Source organism: Pseudopipra pipra, chromosome 2, assembly GCF_036250125.1.
Source record: "Pseudopipra pipra isolate bDixPip1 chromosome 2, bDixPip1.hap1, whole genome shotgun sequence".
Classification (NCBI taxonomy): Eukaryota; Metazoa; Chordata; class Aves; order Passeriformes; family Pipridae; genus Pseudopipra; species Pseudopipra pipra.
In genome coordinates, this window is record NC_087550.1 from 28493369 (window position 1) to 28513711 (window position 20343).

At 44.4% G+C, this 20343-nt stretch overlaps 2 protein-coding genes across 3 annotated transcripts; one reads left to right on the forward strand and one right to left on the reverse strand.

Moving 5' to 3' along the window:
* Nucleotides 1-775: 775 nt before the first annotated feature.
* C1S (complement C1s) lies at nt 776-9781 on the forward strand. Its single transcript, XM_064644698.1, has 12 exons — nt 776-950; nt 1423-1487; nt 1914-2118; nt 3197-3374; nt 3641-3766; nt 4383-4582; nt 4795-4948; nt 5182-5297; nt 5530-5608; nt 5853-5990; nt 6490-6564; nt 8554-9781. Exons 2-12 carry the CDS (start codon nt 1483-1485, stop codon nt 9345-9347), a joined length of 2070 nt encoding a protein of 689 aa, XP_064500768.1. The 5' UTR covers nt 776-950; nt 1423-1482; the 3' UTR covers nt 9348-9781.
* Nucleotides 9782-11233: 1452 nt separating this feature from the next.
* C1R (complement C1r) lies at nt 11234-18859 on the reverse strand. 2 transcript variants are annotated; one of them, XM_064644696.1, is made up of 11 exons: nt 18611-18859; nt 17614-17842; nt 17191-17383; nt 16864-17007; nt 16520-16716; nt 15883-16030; nt 15679-15800; nt 15013-15091; nt 14456-14596; nt 12765-12839; nt 11234-12522 (listed from the first exon to the last, which is right to left on the reverse strand). In XM_064644696.1, coding segments are annotated over exons 1-11 (2130 nt in total). In that variant the 5' UTR covers nt 18613-18859; the 3' UTR covers nt 11234-11722. The 2 variants fall into 2 exon arrangements, with proteins under 2 accessions (XP_064500766.1, XP_064500767.1); XM_064644697.1 differs by lacking the exon at nt 18611-18859 and adding an exon at nt 18513-18591.
* Nucleotides 18860-20343: the final 1484 nt, after the last annotated feature.

Here is a 20343-nt window from a genome sequence, read left to right on the forward strand (position 1 = left end):
ACATTTTCATTTATAGTCCAATCCTAGTGCAGCTAGTTTGTGAGATGAGGGGGTTTCTAGAGTATTAGTGACAGAGATTTTAGTTTGTATTTTAGTCTTGGCTTGTGGACACTGGCTGGATTAAGGGTCCTACCTAGTGTAAGCCTTTAAACTCCTTTCTGTAAGGGTCTTGGATCTACCTTGCTCTGGGGCTAAGTCTGATGAATGTGAACATGATGAACATGCTCTTACATGAAGTGCACTTGACAAATAAAGAGGTAGTTATGAATTCCTAGTCCTAAACCCTTACATGAGTGTTCCATACCAAATCCAGCAAAGCCATGCACTCCTACTTCTACTGGTAGCCTCAGAGAGGCACAACATTAAATCTTTTGGGTTTTTTTTCCCCTTTAAAAGGGTCTCTGAAGCATCAAATGAGGAGCAGTGGGAGCAGCCCTGTGGCCACCAGGTTGCAGTAAGAATGAACTTCAGCAAAGTGATCTCTGGACAGGATGATCAAACAAGTTTTCTATGCAGAAGCATTGGACTCTCCCTTTTCTACACCCTTTGGATGTTGTTCTCAACTTTTAAAAGGGAGGGGAAAGAGGAAGAGAGGGACAGCAACCGAAAACTCTATACCCCTCCCTTTTCCCAAAAGTCATCTGATTTCCCGAAAATAGAGACGAGACCTGTGCACTCCCCCTGGCAGCCTGGGCCAGCAGGATTGTGCAACTCTTTCTGGGAATTCCCCTTCCTGCCGAGAGCTGACGAGGCTAGCATCTCACCCGAGAGGGAAGGCTGGGAAGCCGCATCCCACAGATAGAGGGTGCTGCGATGTTGCGAATTAGAGCTCCCTTCCCCAGACCCTGCTTTGGGTGCGTTTGGAGGAGGGTGTGCACAGGAAGAAAAAGCGAAAGATTAGAAAGAGAAGCGAAGAGAGAAGAAAACCAGACATGAACTAGGGAGAGAAGGTAAATATTGCAAACATTAGAAATGGGAAAGGAAAATATTTCCAAGCATTGCTGTCTGACAGCTGGAAGAGTCAGGACGAGCTGCTCCCCAACCCCAGGGTCTTAGAATGATTTTTGAGGTGCTGAGAAGAATGAATTGGGTACCTGAGGGGGGAGGGGGGAATGTGTTTCTGTCTTAATTTGCTGTGCACCAGCATGGTGTCTGGACACCCTGATGGTCACAAAGACAGAGTGTGAGTACTGATGAGTACCAAGATAGAGATCATCTCTCCATTTTGTCAATATGGAGCTTAAGCATCCCTTCTTGATGCTTGGGGTTGCTATATGCAGGAAGATACAGAGATACAAACTTGCTTCTGAAGCAAAACATTGACCTAGTCTCCGCAAGCTGAGGTTTTAGGGTCTTTGACCTGCTTAATGGACATGCAGAAGCACAGGCAACATTAATCAATCATGCTGTTTTTTGTCCCAGACCGTAACTCCAAAGTCCAGTTCGTGAAAGTTTGCAGAAAGGAAGAACTGTTTTTTCCAGATGTGGTGAGTTATTAAATCTCCAAGGGGAACTCAGGTTTATTAGTAATCTCATTTTATAAATTAGGTGTTTTTCCTGTAATGCCGTACTGATTGTCAGATCTGAATGTATCTATAGCCCAAGTAGCTTCAAGAACAGGACAATGAAGTAGGGAATAGGATTTAAGACCCTTGTGTTCAGCTCTTGCAGCATTACCAGCTCTTACAGAGCTTGAGAGAACCAGAGAGCACCACTGAGGTTGTACTCCTGTGTGAAAAGTCACAGGTGAAAGACAATCCCCACACAGGCCCAGCACTGGTCATTAAAACTCCAGAGCCAGGAGCCCTGCTGCATGCTGTGTACAGTTGAAGACTAGCTTTTTCACTGGGGACTGTGCACGTATGTGGACGGAGAAGCCTTCTGCAATGCCATCTTCCCTCCTCTTTTCTCAGGTACCTTATCTTCTTCTCTCTCCCTGCCTGGGCTGATGCGGCTTCCATGTATGGAGAGATCTTGTCACCCAATTATCCTCAGCTGTATCCCAATGATGTGAAGGAATCTTGGGAAATCCAGGTCCCTCCGGGATATGGTATTCACCTTTATTTCACGCATCTGGATCTTGAACCATCACAGAACTGCGAATATGACTTTGTGAAGGTACTGTCCCCATCCTTGAGTGAGAAAAAGACATGAAGATGGGTTAGAACACAGAACAACAAAGCTGTGTACAAAGCTCAGAGCTGAAAGAGGAGTTAAGCACATCCTTCATGTTCTGAGCTCCAAGAAGCCCAAATAACTGAGTATATCTCCACTAACAGTCACTAAAGGATTTGAGTTTGCCTCATAACCACATGAGTGTTGCCTGCTAGCTGATTGTCCCATTTATGTCCCCCCTCCCCATGTTTCTCCTATATTCACAGGAAAAGCCTTCTTAGGCATTTCTGACACTTCCCTATTGCAAGGCATATTCTTACCCAGTGAACTGTAGATGTAAAAGGACCGTTTTCCTAGGGTAATGGTTGTCTGTGCCTGAAATTATTCAGAATTAATCCATGAGTGGACATAGATGATTAAATGAAATCAGAGATTGATTGGAAAGGACGGAGGTTAGAAACAATCTATCTGTTACAGATAGCGGGCACTCAGATAAAGTGCTGTGGTCCCTTCCACCATAGTTTTCTATGATCTATGTACCACAGACCTCTTAAAACTAGCTCCATGTTGTCCCATAAGGCACTAAAGATGGAACACTTCCACACAAACAGGCAGAAACAAGACCATTCTACCCTGCCATATCTCTGTGTGAAAAGGCGCAATAAGATCAGGTGCACCACCAGAAGGAGACCTTCAAGGAGGACTAGGGTGGGACTTGCTCTGTAATAATGTGTCCTTTTGCAACAAACAGATGAACCCGTTGGACTGCTCTTCAGACTGTCAGGGATTGGTTTTGCCATTTCGAATCACGGTGCTCATTTTTTATACAAGTGGCCATGAGGAAAGGATGTTAACAGAGAACTGTCTGGATTAATTTCCAGATGAGAATTTAAGACAGGTATTTCACAGCTGGGAAGTCAGTAGGAGGGAGCACTACTCAAGTGTCTCACAAATATCATGCAACTGGTTGTCTAGGGGCTCCATTCAGCTACACTTTAGCACCCATAAGCTGAAAGAATCAAGTGTTGGTAATCACACATGTTCCAGTAGCAAAGTAAGAGGTCTCTGAATTCTTCTGCAGATCCTGTCTGGTGACCATGTTGAAGGTGTGCTTTGTGGGCGGAAGAAACCTCGTGCCCCTGGCTCCTCGATTGTGGAGGAATTTCATGTCCCTTACAACACCCTCACTTTGAGCTTCCAATCAGACTTTTCCAATGAGGAGCGCTTCACTGGTTTTGCAGCCTACTATGTTGCAGTAGGTAAGGTTAAAACAGTCTCCTCTGAATCTCTGTAGTGTGCAGGCTGGAGCAGGAAGAAAAACTGATAGAAGGGTTTTCCTTACAAGAATGCCTTATTTAAAAGAGATCCCAGCAGACAGGACTGCATTCCAACATGGCCAGTATAAATACTGTCTTAGAGATACCTTTTCCTTATTATCCTTTAGTGTTTGCTTCATTTTCTAATCTTTCTCTTGCCCTCAGGGCCCTCTCCTAATTTTGGCTGATTCCACTTTTCACACTTGCAGACTTGGATGAGTGCACGGATTTTGTGGAGGAGCCTTGCAGTCATTACTGTAATAATTACATTGGAGGTTACTTCTGTACCTGTCCACCAGATTATTTCCTCTATGAGGATAACAGAACTTGTGGAGGTGAGACATCTACATGAGCTGTGGTCAAAAGCAAGAGATAATTTAGGCCAAGTGAGATATTGTACTTGGAAGACCTTCTCTGCCATTTGTTACAGGTATATTTTGGGGAAAAAAACCCAACCCAGTGCAAATCTGAACTGCAGTAGACTGTGATTTTGGAAATTTCTATTAACATATTCTTAACACTCTTATTTTTATTTTTGTGTCAAGAGAATTAAGAAACTATTAAATGACATTCTATAAAGACTGTGATGGAGACCCTTAGCGTACTGCTATCTTTGAGTCTTTAAATCTCTAACAAAACAGGGCAGTTCCATAAAGACACAAAAGATGGCCAAGGGCCTGCTTGGCTTGAATCAAAAAGTTCCAAGGTCACAAATGGTGCATGTTGAAAGGAGTATAATATGAGGACCAGAGCATGATGAAAGGAGCCTAAATTGCAGGTGGAGGGTGAAAAGGAATTAAAGTCTGGCTAACTGGATAGACAGCGGACCTGGCTTCAGTTTCTTGGAGAGATACAACGTTGTGACATGGTTATTGCATGAAGCAGTTTGGCAGCAGCGCACGTGGACCGATTCCTTTCTGAATCCTGCTTGCATTCCTTCCTTAATCCTAGTGAACTGCAGTGGAAATGTCTTCACTGAGCTCTCAGGGGAGATTGCCAGCCCCAACTATCCCGACCAGTACCCAGAGAACTCACGGTGTGAGTACCGAGTGGCTCTGAGTCCAGGCTACTTCGTGGTGCTGACCATACGCAGCGGGGACTTCGACGTGGAACCAGCCGACTCAAATGGGACTTGCCTCGACAGCTTAACAGTAGGTGTGGGGAGGGAGTCAGGGTGCTCTGGATCTCCTATCAACCTCCTCATATTCAGAAAACTCTCTGACTGCTTAACTTTATTTTCAGCTCTGTTGCCTTTTGGAGTTTGTGAGAATGCATTTGAATATGTACATATTGAGCATACATTTTACTCTTTCTCTAAATACATTTGATATCTTTCATTTATTTTTGTTTGTTATTTTCCCAGCTTGTCTCTGGAAAACAACACTTTGGTCCCTATTGTGGCAGCAAATTCCCAGGTCCTCCTGAAATCAAAATTAGGAACAACATCCTTGACATAATCTTCCAGACAGACCATGCTGTACAGCACAAAGGCTGGAAAATACGCTACTATGGGGATCGTGAGTAAACACTTAGGAATGCCTTCACTCTGCTACTGAGTTAGGGAGAGGGTTTGTTCCAGGTCAAATTCACGGTACAATAGCATATTAACATGCTCACTGCTGCTGATACTGAGTAAAAAGAGGAGGCCTGTTTACTAGAGAAAAAAATCACTGGGAGAAAGAAGTTGGGAGCTGGAAGGAAAGTAAATCTTGAACGAAATAATCACTGATTTCCACTTATCTCTTCAAAGCTGTAACCTGTCCTCTGAGTGTCATCCCCAACTCTGTTCTTGACCCAAAGAAGGACAGGTATATCTTAAAGGACAATGTGAAGGTGACCTGTGTGGAAGGCTATGAAATTGTGAGGGTAAGTTACATAAAAAAGCATGTGTCCACTCTGGCCCTCTCAGCAACATCATGAGGCCACTTCCCATCAGGTGCCCTGAGTACCTTTGGGGACTCAAAGTTTTCAACACAGCAGTAGTAAGCAGAAACCTCTTCCAGCCACAGCAGTATTTTAAGGACACTCCATGGGAGCGCCTATATCAGATATATTTCATGTCCGGAGACTTACATGGATCATGTGTTCTTTTCCCTAGCAACGAGATAGCATCACAAGTTTTCACTCCAGCTGTCAGGACAATGGTGAATGGAGCAACTCCCATTTGAGCTGTGTTCGTAAGTGACCCGTCTCTGTACTGTGGGAAGGAGACTAGAATGGAGTCTTTAGGCTATAGATTCACTATATTTCCAGATTAGGTGAATGCTGAAGGACTGGGAGGTGAGCATGCTAAAGGGACAGAGAAAGTGAGCACCCATGGCTGTGCAGGGATCAGAGAAGCTGAGTGGTTCCCCACCATACAGAATAATCATATTGTTGAGTGAGGATGCCCCTTTAATCATTTTTATTTTGTTTGTACAGCTGTGAACTGTGGTGATCCCCCTCCTGTTGACAACGCCCAAGCCTTATATGTCTCCGAACTCCATGAGCCTCTCTATAAAGCTGCTGTCCGGTATCAGTGTGATGCACCTTACTATACCCTAGAAAACAAAGGGGATGGTAAGTATTTCCTCTGCTACACAATCACATTTAGTTGATCAAAGGCCTAAGAAATGGTTCTGGTATTGTCATGGGGCTGGTATTATATCCCATCAGGTCAAGACTGGGAAAAAGTTCTTATTGGTGTGGGGTTGCAGGCAGTAGTTTTGTGTTGCCTCTGTGTTTAATACACTCTAACAATGTCTGTACGTGGATTGTTGACCCTAAATGCATTAGCAAGTCCTCTCTCATTTGCCTTGTGAGCAAACCATGGAGGTTTTTGTCACACGTAGCACAGATTTCTGGTAGAAAAGTAAAGGACTCAAGAAATGTATTAAATGAGGTCTCTATAAAAAAAGGGAAAGAAGCACCGTGGTGGGTAGATAACAGCAATGTTTACCAAGCTGTGCTTGCTTGGGAAATGAGAAGGTTAATGCATCATATACAGTAATGCTACTTACCCTCTCTTCATCTTGATTATATCCTTATGGAAGTCCTTTTTTTTCTCATGTTTTCAAAGTGGTGTATCAGTGCTCAGCCAGCGGAGAATGGGTCAATGAAGAGATGGGAACAAAGCTACCAAAATGTGCCCCAGGTACTACCAAGAACTGTGTGTATGTATGTGTGGCCTGTGAAGACCACTGCTTCTTTCATCCCTGTGTTTTTAAACTGTTGAGCCTGAAAGTACAGTTGATCCTTTCATGTTTGAGTCACATTGAACAGGGTATTTCTGAAAGTTGTGGGCCCCATGAGGCAGGAGAAAGAAGCTGGAAACAGAAATGGGCAACATAATAAGACATCTGATATAACAGGGCCTCTTCAAGCATCAGTGTGTGTTTCTGCACCAGTTGCCCCACCTTCTAATGTGCATATTCTCAAGTTGTTCAGTGCTTTAGATCTCCATCTTCATTGAAAGTAGCAAAAAGACTGACAGGTCAAAAATATATCTGACAATGCTGGACCTCTCTATCTTTAGTCTTTCCCAGGCTACACTGCAGCACTATAGGGAAAGGCCTTTCACTACTCTGACTGGAAGTCATAGCCTAATCCCTTAAGGTTTAATGTGTCCTTCAGTATTCAGCTACAGTTACTATGTCTTAAAGCTCAAGCAAGATCCTTGTCAAGGACCTTCTCATCTTCTCTTCGTGTACTTGGGAGACACTATGTCTCCCAGGGAGGGTAGTGCTCCTGCTCCTGACTGCTGGGAGTTATAGCTGGGTCTCAACTTCCAGCTGATAGAGAGAATTTTAAAACTTGTATATACTGCACTCTGTTCAGCTTAGCCTCTTAGAGGAGGCAGCATGACTAGGCCTAGTTGTACATGAGGCCTGTTCACTACTTCAAACCCCCAAATCCTCATTGGCAAAGTACAAGATCCAGATGAAGATGATTCAACCCTCTTAAGGGCCAGCTCAGCCAGTGACTTGGATTGTATAAATGAACAGTGCAAAAGACAAATTGTAAGATAAAGCTCAGGGAATTTACCACCCAAGAGGAGGTTACAAAGAACATGAAGCCAGACTCTTCTCAGTAGGACACAGCAATAAAAGACAATGACAGGCTCAATTTGCAACAAAGGAAATTCTGACTGTATTTAAGGAAAAATGCTCCCCAGGAGCACTGGAACTGTTATCCAGAGAGGCTGGCTAATCACCACCCTGAGAGACAATCAGAAGTCACCTGTCAAAGCGCCTGAGCAACCTGACTTCGTAGTTATGAGGGCAGGGGGGAGGGCAGTTAGGAAGGAATAGGTTGAACTAGAGACTTTGAGAGGTACCTTCCAGCCTAAATCCTGCTATGATTATGTAAAATTCCTTAACAAACTCTACTTCATTCAAATTGGAAACTACCTACTGGCTATAGTTCCTTAATCTCTGACTATATGACTAAGGATTCAATGTAAACAAGGCAATGTGACAAGAAATCAATTTCCTAGCTATGTTAGAATGGCCAATCTTATTTATGCCCTTGGTGTTCACATTCTGCAAAATGTTACAGAACATTTTACTCAAAAAGCACGGAGCATCTCTGCAACCGTAAGACCCACAGATGAGATCTCACACTGCTTAATTTTTACATACTAATAGAATGGAGAGGAAAAATGGTAAAACATCAATGACAAACCTGAGCACTTAACTTGAGAGTATCTGAAGTTCACCAAAAAAAGAAAAAAAAATTAAAGAGCAGTGTTGTATTTCTAAGAAATTAAGCAAATATTTTTTCAAAGACAATTCCTTCATGTAAAGGGCATAATGCAGCAAAGTAAAAATGCCAGCTAGAAGGCAATTAAATGGTGTTACTGGCGGGGTGACAACTGGTTTCCGGAAAAAAGAATTTGAGAATGAGTATTTTCAGTTTAAATTGAATATTGATAGTAGTTTTCATAAAATTTTCTTTAATTTCTCTGTAAATACTAGTTGTGACCTCTGTGGCATAGAATATAAACATTGGTTACTCAGAACCAAAAATGATTTAGAGGACACAGGAAAGAGGCAACTATGGGCTTTTTAGCAGTACCAAAGAACCCTGTTTGTAACTGCTAATTCTCCCGTCTGGTTCCTCTCTTTTTTTCTTTTCTTTCCAGTCTGTGGGATACCTAGTAATCCCATCCGAGACAAAGCAAGGATTTTTGGAGGCACCCGTGCAGAAGAGGGCAACTTTCCTTGGCAGGTGTATTTCCAGTACCCAAGAGCAAGTGGTGTACTCATCTCTGAAAGATGGGTAATGACTGCAGCTCATGTTTTGGAGGGATATGAAGAGCCCACCATGTATGCTGGGGTAGTCGATGTTAGTAAAGAATCTCTGGAGTATAATGCCGAACATCTGATCCCAGAAGCTTCATTCATCCATCCTGGTTGGAAGGAGGAGCCCGAAGAAACCAGGACCGATTTTGATAATGATATTGCACTAGTGAAGCTGAGGGATCCTGTGAAGATGGGTCCAAACATCTCACCCCTCTGTCTTCCTGGTAAATCACCTGAATATGAGCTGCAAGAAGGAACTCTGGGGTACATTGCTGGATGGGGCCAGAGAGAGAGAGGAAAACTACCTAGGGATCTTTGGAAGGCCCAGATTCCCGTGGTTAACATGGACAATTGCCGATCTGTGAAACCAGAGGGCTACGATGATTCCATTGTTTACCTGTTCACCGACAATATGATCTGTGCTGGTGGGGGCAAGGACAGCTGTCAAGGGGACAGTGGTGGAGCCTATGCTATCCAAGATCCTCTTAATGACACACGGTACTACGTTGCGGGGCTGATCTCCTGGGGACCGAAATGCGGTACCTTTGGTCTTTACACCAAGGTAGTGCGTTATCTGGACTGGATTAGAGAGACCATGAGCAAGAATGAGGATGAAGAAGCTTGGCAGAAATAGCTCTTTTTCAGCACACGTACCCTAGAATGATGGCTATATGTTTGGGCTGGCTGTGATCCTGTTCACTCTGTGTATATAATGGGCAATATATAACACAATGTAACTCATTGTGTCTATGCTGAGTGGAGAGTCAGGAATATGTATCTGTTTCTCCCGCTGTCATCATGTCTGGGAAGGGAAATTCTCTTTTTTCTGCTCATAATAGCTAAAGAGCAATATGTTGTTCTGAATAAAGAGCTTCCTTTTATTTTTTTCTGTCCTATTTTTTCCCACTTGGAGAAGACCTGGCCATGGCTCACCTAACGGGGAGATTTCAATGAAGACAAGAAAGAATAATTGTTGGTTCCCAATATATGTTCAGAGCCTGGTTTCTGATTTATGAATTTCCTTTACTGTTCAGAATATCTAACAGCATTAAAAAATGTCCAAACTGCCTTTTTTGCAATGTGCTGTTGTGTGTGTATTGCCTTTCTTTTTCTCAGTCTAGACCTAGTTCTCCTTGAACTCCCTAAATTGTATGTCTAGTCACACTCTGACCCTCTATGCTGCCAGCTTGCACCAAGCTATAACATGTGCTACCTCACCTCTCTACCTGAGAGTCTTTATGAAGTTCTTCTGAGATGGTTGCATCTCACTGATCAACCATTACCAGCAATGAGGACTTCAGACTTCTCAATCAAGCTAAACAGAACAGACGTCTTCAAAATCCTGTCATTCACTGGTCCTCGGGCTTTATTTTTTCAAACTTTATGGAGTTAGATAAGAAATGAAGTTTCACTTTTCTCCCACAACACTCCTTCCCTTGATTTATGGCAGGTTGTGTTGTGGGAAAAGATTACCTGACATGTGTTAGGGGTATTTTCTGCTCCAGAAGATCCCATATTACTCAATTCAGGACAGCAGAGGACAAGAAAAACAGAAATATAGCTGAATGGTCCAGGAGGAGGAGACAGGAAAAATACTTATTTAGCTGGGATTGCTATTCCTAGGAGGTTTTCAGATTCCTATGGGGATTTTTGGCAAATGATCTACTCTCCATGCCTCAGCTTCCTAAATTTTCCTAGTCTCCTGCAAAGCAAGAGATTCCCTCTCCCAAACCAGGGTTTATCTCTTGCTCCTGTAAAACCTCTTTTTTTCCCTGCTCTTGTTGCCTCTCATGCTCCCTTGCCCATACAGATGGGAAAAATCAACAGAATTCTGATTCATGGATATCATGGATGAACTTCTATCATCTGTGGACTTTCACAGATCACTTCCTAGGGCATATTATCTCTGAAGCAAATGAGATATACTGACATCTGAGAAGATCTGGAGCTGGATCTCACAGAAAACAGTGCAAGAAGGCAACTATGACCTTACCCCCAGAGTTCTCCTGTCAAGCTCTTGCAAACTTCATTTCTCTCAGTGAGTCACAAGAAAATGGTAGGTTATTCTGCAGTAGCAAAAGTAGACAAGAAGACAACTCCAGAGAATACCCACAACACAAAAGAGATCACCTTCTCTTTGGGTTAGCATCATTTTAGAGCTGCTGTCCTGCAGTTAAAGCTTTATTTCATATTATGTAAAAAATCCACCCTCAAATCTTGATCAGTAAAGGCTCCTAGGCTCTTTTCTCCATGAGTTTGGTTGTTGTCTTCCCTATCTTTTTGAATGTGGCATCACACAGACAACTTCTTTTCATCTCCCTTGAAGCCACCTGGGGTTTCAGACTGGGTAATCTAACAGTATTTTTTGACAGGTGAGCAGCTGCCACAGGGCATTGAGGAACTGGAAACACTTTTAGCGGTAGGTAAAGCAATCCCTGTATAAAGTCCAGAAGTTGCTTTCAGTGGTGGGAATATTCAGTCATCATTAAAAACAAAGACAGAAAACCATAACACACCTGGTTTCTCCAGCAATTATTTTAATATTTATAGAATCTCAGTGATGCCAATGGGCAAACACACACTGTACACAGCACAAACCACATCTTTCAAGAAAGTCTTCTGCCCTGTAATCTTCCCACACAATAGAGTACAAAAGTAGACCACAATAGTCTCATGATATTGTCAGCATTTCAAACAATAACATGTTTGCTGTCCTGAGATTTTCTGATATTATTAAGGCTTCATCCAGTAATAAGATTTGGAAGAACTAGAACATCCACAAAGGCATCCCACAAGCTGCCAATGGTACCGCAGTTTTGGTAAGTCTTGATGGTACCACCAAGAATTCATCAAACAGTATGATGGCTTTCAGAAGTGCTTATGATGAAGGTTACATGGTTTGCCTGTTTGAAAAGCCTTTGGGACATCATCAGAAGCTTTGGATATGATTTGCTGTATCTGGAAATTGGTATGCTAGCAGTGATCCTTCAGCTAGTAGGACAGCATCATCTAGAGCTTGTCCTCCTCTACTATCCCTTTGATCCAGTCCAAATAGCTAAGGATCTTGGTGTAGAAGCCATAACCTTGGGCACAGCCAATACCCCAAGAAACTATACCGGTAGCCACCCAACGACCACTTTCCCTGTCTAACGCTGTAAAGACGCTCCCACTATCCCCCTGGCAGGTATCCTGTTTGCCTCTGGGGAAGCCAGCACAGAACATATTCTCAGAGAAAACCATAGGGATGTCTTTCTTACTGTCCAGCCAACTCTGACACTTATCTCGAGCAACTGCTGGTAGGCTCACGTACTTCAAATCATTTGAGATGATGTTTTTATCCACACCAAAGCCGCTCACGTAGCCCATGTGCCCATCCACATAGAACGTGGTGTTGGTGGTATCTGGGAGACAGATGGGCAGTAGGGTAGGGCCCAAGGTTACTGGGTGTTTCAGCTCCAGCAGGGCTATGTCCCCGTTGAAGTTGTATTCATCTTTAGGGCTGTAATCTGGGTGGATAAAGATCCTACGTACAGGGTGGTTACCCATCTTGTGGAGCTCTTCCACATTGGTGTGGCCGAGGAAAACCTCAGCCTCCTCTGCTATCTGGTCCAGGCTCATGTTGTTCCTTACTGCTCCTTTGGGGAAGATGGTGTGGGCAGCCGTCAGGATCCAGCGATCACCCAGGAGGGCACCACCCCCTCGTCCATTGATGCCAGTCAGAGCCTGCCAAGGAAAATTGCCTGTCTTTGCTGACAAGCCACCCAAGATCCGCTGGACTTTAATAACAGGATGGACCGGCTTCCCACACACTGTGGAGAAATACAAGGAAAAAACATGAAAAACATGACACCCTCTGTTGCCCTAGCTTGTCTCTCTGTTTCCTACACCATCACTGCTTGATTTCACCTTATTTTGGCTTCCTGGATAGACTTCCCTGTCATCCCTCACTGATACCATTATTCTCACTCCCCTTTCTGCATGTTGTCCCAGTTTTGTACTGATTGTAAGCATGAGATGGTAAACACTAGATGAAGTCGGAGTTCTTACTGACCTGGCAAGCAGGCAGGAATCCTTGCCTGGCCATCTTGGTCCAGCCAGGTTCCCTCAGGAGAACAGGTGAATCTGTCTGCAGGATGAGAGAGAAGGAAATGAGACCCAGGCCTGCAGGGTCTGGGGTGGGAAAATAGAACGGAATGGAACAAAATAGTATAGAATAGAATAGTTTTCAAGAGGTTCCTTTCTCCAAAGTGTCCCACATACTACACTCAGCCCTTCCATCCCAAAGCATCCCTTCCTGGGAAAAGCTGTCTGTGGTACAGTATGGAATGTTTCTGTCTGTGCGTCTTTAAGCACCTCAGTTCCAGGGGACCAGTAAAGTTCAGACACTGCTTCTGTAGAAGAAAAGCCTGAAGGGCCATCTGAGGGAAGTCTTAACTTCACTCAGTCCACGTGTGTACAGAGCACTGTTTGACCCAATTTATCCCAAAGAAATGAGAAGTAAAGACATGGATTTTAGATTCAAGTTTCTGGTCTTTGTAGTTTGCAGAGAGTAGGACAAGGTGTTTGTTTCAGAAATGGGAACAAGATGTACATGCTCAGTACCTATTTCTGAGCTGATGTTGCAGGTTGGCTAAACTTGCACGTCACCTCTCAACACAAACTTCACTACCTCCAACACTCTTGCTTTTCTTAGAAAGTTTGTTCTGGTGACTAAAAATAATTTTTATACAATTTATCTTAACATTGAAGTAAATGCTTCTAAGGAAGTGTTTGCTGTTCTCTTTCAAAATTGACTAAATCACGCTGACTCCCCATCAGAATTTGGCCAATGCTGATATTTATTTGCTGCTGATTTTTTTTCTGATGAGACCAAGCTCTGACTCTATATGAAGGAGTTAAACTCAGATGCGAGAATAATCAAATTCAACATTAGTACCAACTTAAAGAACTCCTCAGCTGCTTGCTCCTGGCCCCAGTGGTAGCATGTCACCTCTCTCCAGAATGCTGCATGCGTGCTGGCAACTGTATCCAGCAAACTGATTCGGTTTAAAAAATCTGCTGCCTTTTTTTTTTTTTTTTTGGAAGGGGGGGCAGGGGAAGGCTAAATGAGCTGCCAAGGGCAAGGAAATCATGAACTCCTTGTGCTGTTCTTGGAATCCAAGGTCCTGCATCATCAAGGTATGTCTTGGGTGTAAAAAGAAGGCGTGTGAATGGTTTTGAACAGTGACTTAATTTTTCTAACCTGCTGCATAAAAACATATTTTTCAGTAAGATTTTATTTAGCTCTTAGATATCTCTGCAGCTGAAAAATATTTCAAATATCTAAACAGTGTTATAGGGGAGCAGAGTGTGAGTTTATTTATTTGCATTCGTAGCAACTTGGACCAATGAGGTGAGTTTTTTGAATTTTGATGATTCCCAGACACCATGTCTCAAATTTCAGCGAAAGAATGAAATCCACTACAAAAGAATGAACCATGACTACAGCTGAGAGAATAAGTCCTTCTGCAAATGTTAGGAGGAGCATGAAAGAGGGATGTAATGGACTCTGGGAAAGAAGCAGGGTGGGAATAGGCTGAAACAACAAGCCTCGGGAGATATATGCAGTCAAGGAAAAACTGTTGAGTCTTCACAGGAGAAAAACATGAGCCCTAAGCCTGGGGAGAAGAGACAATTCTAAATGGAAACATGAGAGGGCTCTTCATGCACAGGTTTCAGTGTCTGTGTGGGATTGGGACTCACCACCGCCTGTTCCAGTGACGATGTGATAATACGGCTCATTGCATCGGTATGAGATAGTTGATTGGTACTTATTGTTTGCAAGTTCATTAACATAGCTGAATGCCCCATTGGTCAGGATTTTAGGGCTGCCACAGTTCACAACTACAAAAAAGGAAAAAAGGGAAAAAAAAAAAAGAGACAACTCAAACAAACTCATACTGCCTGCAGGTCTAGGCTCAACTTGCATTGTGGCCTTTGTGTGAAGGACCAGTTAGGAGAGTTGGCAGAGAGAGATTGTTCCAAAATGGATTCCAAACTGGGATCTTTTACTTTCAGATGTTACAACATTATTGCAAATTTTGAGTGATATTTTATGCATTTTTGTAAGGGGGGAAAAACATTTAAATTTTTGCAAGTGGAAAAATGTAAGTCAATGGTGGACCTCCACAGGTCCTTCCAGCCAGCACATCCATGAGTCTATGGCATGGACGAACTGAGTCACAGAGGCTGAACCCCCCATTTTCCTGGAGGGGGAAAGCCACAGCAGAGTACACAATCCCTGTTCTCAGATCACTCACTTTCACAGCGCGGCATGGGTTGGTGCCATGTCCCATCAGCCTGGCAGACAGCAGTGAAGGACAGCAGCTTTCGGTTGCCCTATGTGGAAGAGGAAAATAACTGTTGTTCGACAGAGTCTTTCATTCCCTTCCCCACATTAAAATATTATTCTATCTGCCCATCTTTTCACTGCTGTCCAATATTTGCCCCTCTGAGGTCTGTTCCAATTGCTGTCTTCTCCCTTTGATGCCTTCCCTCTATCCTGTATTTGCCACAGCCTACACATTCTTCATAGAGGCCAAGATACCAGCAGCCAGCAACCATAAAACCATGACAACTATGGGGTGCTATCCAGTCCTGGCAATGGGATGGCAAGGGAGGCAGGTAACATCTTCTGCTTTGAGTCTGATTTTATATCCTTCCAAAGAGGTATCCTTATTTACTAATGTTTCCTGGGATTTTTGTTTCTCGTCTTCTACCATGGTTTCATGAAACAGTAACTGCATAAGGAAGAGAGCTAGGAAAAGAGAAACCACTGGAAGACAGCCAAGAGAAGCAAGGAAGAAACCGAAATTGCAAGAGGTTGTCATGAGTGAAGTCTCCAAAGAAAGTCTTACTGAAAGATGAAAGACACAAACTGAAGAGAAGCCAAAATATGGCTGAAGGGAGTGGAGAAGGGATCTCACCTCCATCAGGTTATACCCAGTCTTGCAGCTGACAACAAAGTAGTCCTGAAATTGATACACAGACTGCAGGTCTCTGATAATGGTAAACTGATCCCGTGGGACAGGCTGTGGGCACCGTATTTCTGTGAGAGAGGGACAGTTTAAGTTGGGATTAACAAACAGTGTCAGTAAGCTGTAGTAGCCCGTGGGGGAGAAATCTCTTACTCTCCGAGGTGTAGTGGATCTTCCAGCCACGACTGAACCCTGACTCATCAGTGAGGAAGAGTATGTCCACCTCATTGCTGTTAGTTTCAATAATGCCAGGTGATTCCCTGCCACAGAATTCACCAATCTCTCTCCCTCGTGCTTGGATCTGATGAGAAAAACAGGTATCACAAGGACAGAAACACATAAGCTTCTCTGCCCCAGTATCTCTATTTCAATCCAGACCAAGTTTACCAGAGTGCCTATGACAGTGAATAGGGCTGGTTGTCTGACCCATCTTCGCTATGTCTGCACTGACAGATCAGGACTGACCTACCACATGCTCTGCTTCTCCCTTATCATAGCAATCAGAGTTATCAACCCCTTCGAGTCCTGAGATTAAATCAAAGGGAGATTAAACTGGAAGAAAGAAGGAGGGGTATTTTTTTCTCTACTCACAGGGGCCTGTGACCCAGAGTCTCTGACCTCAGGACAGTGGTAATTAAGTGCCCTGAGGGAGGGACAAGCGCTCAGTCCTTCATGCTGGGGCATTCTCCTTGTACTGATCCCATATTTCTCATCTGAATAGTGGCATCCACGCAATTCCTGTCCAGGTCTGGCAGCAGGGCTGGAAGCAGAGTTTGCTAATCTCCAGTACCTTGAGTTGGTCATAAGGACAGTGGACTTGCTGGTGTTCATCAATCTCAAAGGGTTCCAAGAACATGAGGGTGATAGATAGGCCCTTTTGCAGACGGATGCTGTAGTTACACCGAAGGTCTTCAGGATAGGGCTGGGGGTACTCAGGACTGCTCAGGTACCCAGATGCCTCTGTGAACAACTCACTGCTGCACTCCACTGGTGAAGAGGAAGAAAGTGGAGGTCACATCATGGGGCTGTGTCTTGTGTAGCCCCATCATCTGCTTGCTAAGTCACTTCTCCCACCCTTCCTGAGTGAAGGGCTCCTTCTCTGGAACCCTCTAATCTTTTAGAGTTTCTATTTACCTTGGCAGGAGTGGTGGTCGCTCTGAAGCTGGTAGCCAGTGCGGCAAGAACAAAAGTAGCCACCCACATAGTTGTGACAGAAGTGCTGGCACTGAGGCCTTTCATCCTTCTCAGCAGCATTATTAGAGTCACATTCATCCAGATCTGAAGACAAAGGAAATGCAGGGACAAGGGGAGGAAAGTGTTAAACTTCTCTGCTCTACACTGGAAGTACTTAGAGATCCAGATCCTTGCTTGAAGCTTCTCTTCATTTGCCTGGCAAGGAGGAAAACTGGTTGGAGCCACACAGGCTTTTCTTTCCACATGTTGAGGATATTTCCTACTCACCCACAGCTTTGTAGTATGCCAGGAAGCCCCTGTAGGGAATCACTGTGCCATTGTCTTCATTGGAGAAATCAGAGTGAAATTCCAGGTGCATCCTGTTCCCCTTAGATACAAACTCCTTTCTTCCCGGGTGATTCCCCGTGGTTGACCCAAGCTGGCCACAATATCGGCCCAAGTCCTTCTTGTCTGCTTTGATCTGTCAAGGTTAAGGAGAAATCAGCCTTGTAAGATCAAGTGTGCTCCATGCACATGTATTACCCAACCACGAGTTGCCAGTACCTGCTCCACCCATTTCTATCTTTAACTCCTTCCCTTTCCTTTGTGGGAAGCATCAGAGGAGGCCTGGTGAATGAAGAGCCATTGCATGTGGTGGCCACTAGATTCCCATCTCGATCCATTCCTTGGTGCAGGTATCTATGCACATACCTTAACATAATCGTAGAAGCAGGACAGAGATGGCTCCAGATCAAAGTATTTAAAGGTCAGCTTCACTACATAGCCTTTTGGGACCTGGATGTCCCAGATGCTGACGTTATTGTTTGGATATGGCTTGGGATAACCAGGGGATCTGATCTCCCCATAAAGCTTTTTTGGGACTGGACTGGAACTGATCACTCCAAAAAAGAGGAAGGCCCATGGGAGACAGGGAACATGCCTGTGAATATGACAAATAAATGAAGACATTGCATAAAATTAGGTCATTCAAAATCAGAGGAGATTTCACAAGTGACTTGTCCACTGTCTAAAGGAATGCAAACACAGGAGGTCTAGTTGCAGGACGAACTCCCAGGTTGAATCACTCAGGAACAAGGGGGACAGCTGAAGCAAGGACACCAGCATTAGCAAGATTCCAGCAAGACATTGTGATCAAGGCAGAGAAATTTGAAAATCATCAACCCAGGAAGCAGCGCGAAGAAGCGTGGGTGAATTCCCTGAGCAAGGTCTGCATGTTCCCAGAAGTTATGGGGCTATTTCTCATAGAACCAGAAGTGTGGTTCCCTTTGGCCCTGGGCCAGCAGGTCATTTCTGGTTATTGCTAGTTTTAGGGTCATTGGTGAGGGTCTGAAAATCTCAAGCTTGGTTTGCTGAGGATTAATCCTGCCAATGTCTCCTCGGCAGCCCTCTACCCAGTCATGCCTCGATCTCTCTCTGCCGAAAGCTGGAGCTCAGTTTCTTTTTTCTCCTCATGCTGCAGATCCTCCCTCTTCCCCTCTGTGTTCCTCCGAAAGAAGCTCACTGCCCAGATCTCAGGCAAACATCAGTCAGGAAGATTCTTCTACGTGCTAGCAAGGTTTTCAACGAAGGGACAGCGAGCAGCAGCTTACCCCCCTTGACCTCTTCTCCTTCCTGGAGGGGTCTAACCCCCCGATCCCTGCCCGCAAGGCTGTGCCAGCGCGTCCCCCTCCACAGAGCCCCGACTCACATCTCCGTGCGCTCCTGCCCGGCCTGAGCTGCGGAGGGGCAGCCAGCGGGGAGCCGGGGGGCGGGCAGGGCGGGGGGAGGAGGAGGAGGGAGCGAGGCAGGAGCGGGGAATAGAAAGCCGGGCTGCGAACGGCCTGGCACCGGACCAGGTCCGCGGCGCCCGACGTCTGCTGCCCTCTGCTGCCGGGTCCCGGTCCGCGAACAAGGGAGTGCCCCGGGGGGGCTGTCCCGGCCCGGCCACGCAGAGCCGAGTTACCTTTTCTGGGCGAGGAGGCAGCAAAACGATTGCTAGAGACCCCTCCGAGGGTTTGATCTGCAATCCAGTGGCTGCTCTGAGTTTGGACATCCTCCTAGGAAGTCCACTCCCCAATCCTTCTGGGCTGTTTTCTGATATAGAAGACCAGAAATCTTATATAGTCTTCCCAAACTGATTTAAACTTAAAAAAAAAAATCAAACCGTCAACACCCCCAAGTTTTCTCAATTCCGGCCTGCTGAAGAGCACTTCTGAGATTGTTTTGGAGTGGGAAGGGAACTGGGATCTTCTTCGAGGAAAGCAAAAACCTGAGGCACTTGAGTTAAATAAATATTAAGAAAAATGAGAAAGTCTACAGAATTAAAAACATTCTAAGAAAAAAATCCCTTTTCAAGGACCCTTCTTGCTGTTTCTTCTGCAAGCATTTTTACAAAAAACAAGATAGATAGATAGATAAGGCCCTTTATTTAACGGGGAAATGAGAAAATATAGCTACTTACAAACCCATTTCAGGCTTTTAACAATGTAGTGCCCAAGACATATATTGTGTGTCCCCAGCTTTATGAAGTTCAAAATTTCTTGGCTTTCAGACTTTTGGTGTAAGAGATAAAACACCATTTTAGTGTTTTTCCTTAGAATTATGGGTGGCTTCAGAGAAGTTAGCAAGTGTCTTGCATTGAAATCACAGGAAGTAATTCACAGCTACAAAAACATGAGGAATGAAGACGAAAATAGTGCTAAAAAGAATGAAGAAAGCATCTTTGGGATATTTATGGAAGTGTACTAGAGAACCTGCTCATCAAACATCTTTGAATTATTATCTGAAAAAGATCAAATAAACATGCAATTAGTGCCTCTGTAATAACACCTTATGCCCCCATGTATCAGATATAAGATTCAGTGAGGGGCATTATCCCACTACTTCTGATGTCCAAATATGCATGATGAACACACTTGGGCAGGATCACTGCTTTGCTGTGTCATGCCAGAGTGGGTTCTGCTGGCTTACTGTCTCATGAGAAGGGAAGCTTTTAGTCAGAAATCACATCTGGAAAGTAGCTAGGAAATACTGGAAGCTATTGTTTGAGAGATCTGGTATGAGCCTGTCACCAGTGGGAAGAGTATTCCCTGGCAAAGCACAGACGGACAGAGGTGCCTGAAGATCATTTGTAAGGAAGCTGATCATTTCATTGTGTCCTTGACAAACAATCTTATGAGTGTCCTGTGACACTTTCAAGGCACATCTCCCATGTCTTCATTTCCTTCTCCCACCCCAACAACATAATCTGTGATAATAGGAGAGTACTTCAGCTGGTGAAGCAAGGGTGATTAGCTGGGAATACGCCTAGCCGGAGCAGCCCACCTCTAACATGTCCCATAGACCCACCTGATTTAGACAATACAGCTGCATCCTCAGTCTTGCTCCAGTGCTCCCACTCGTGGCATTCCCCTTCAGATGCCCTGTGCAATCTTTATGTGA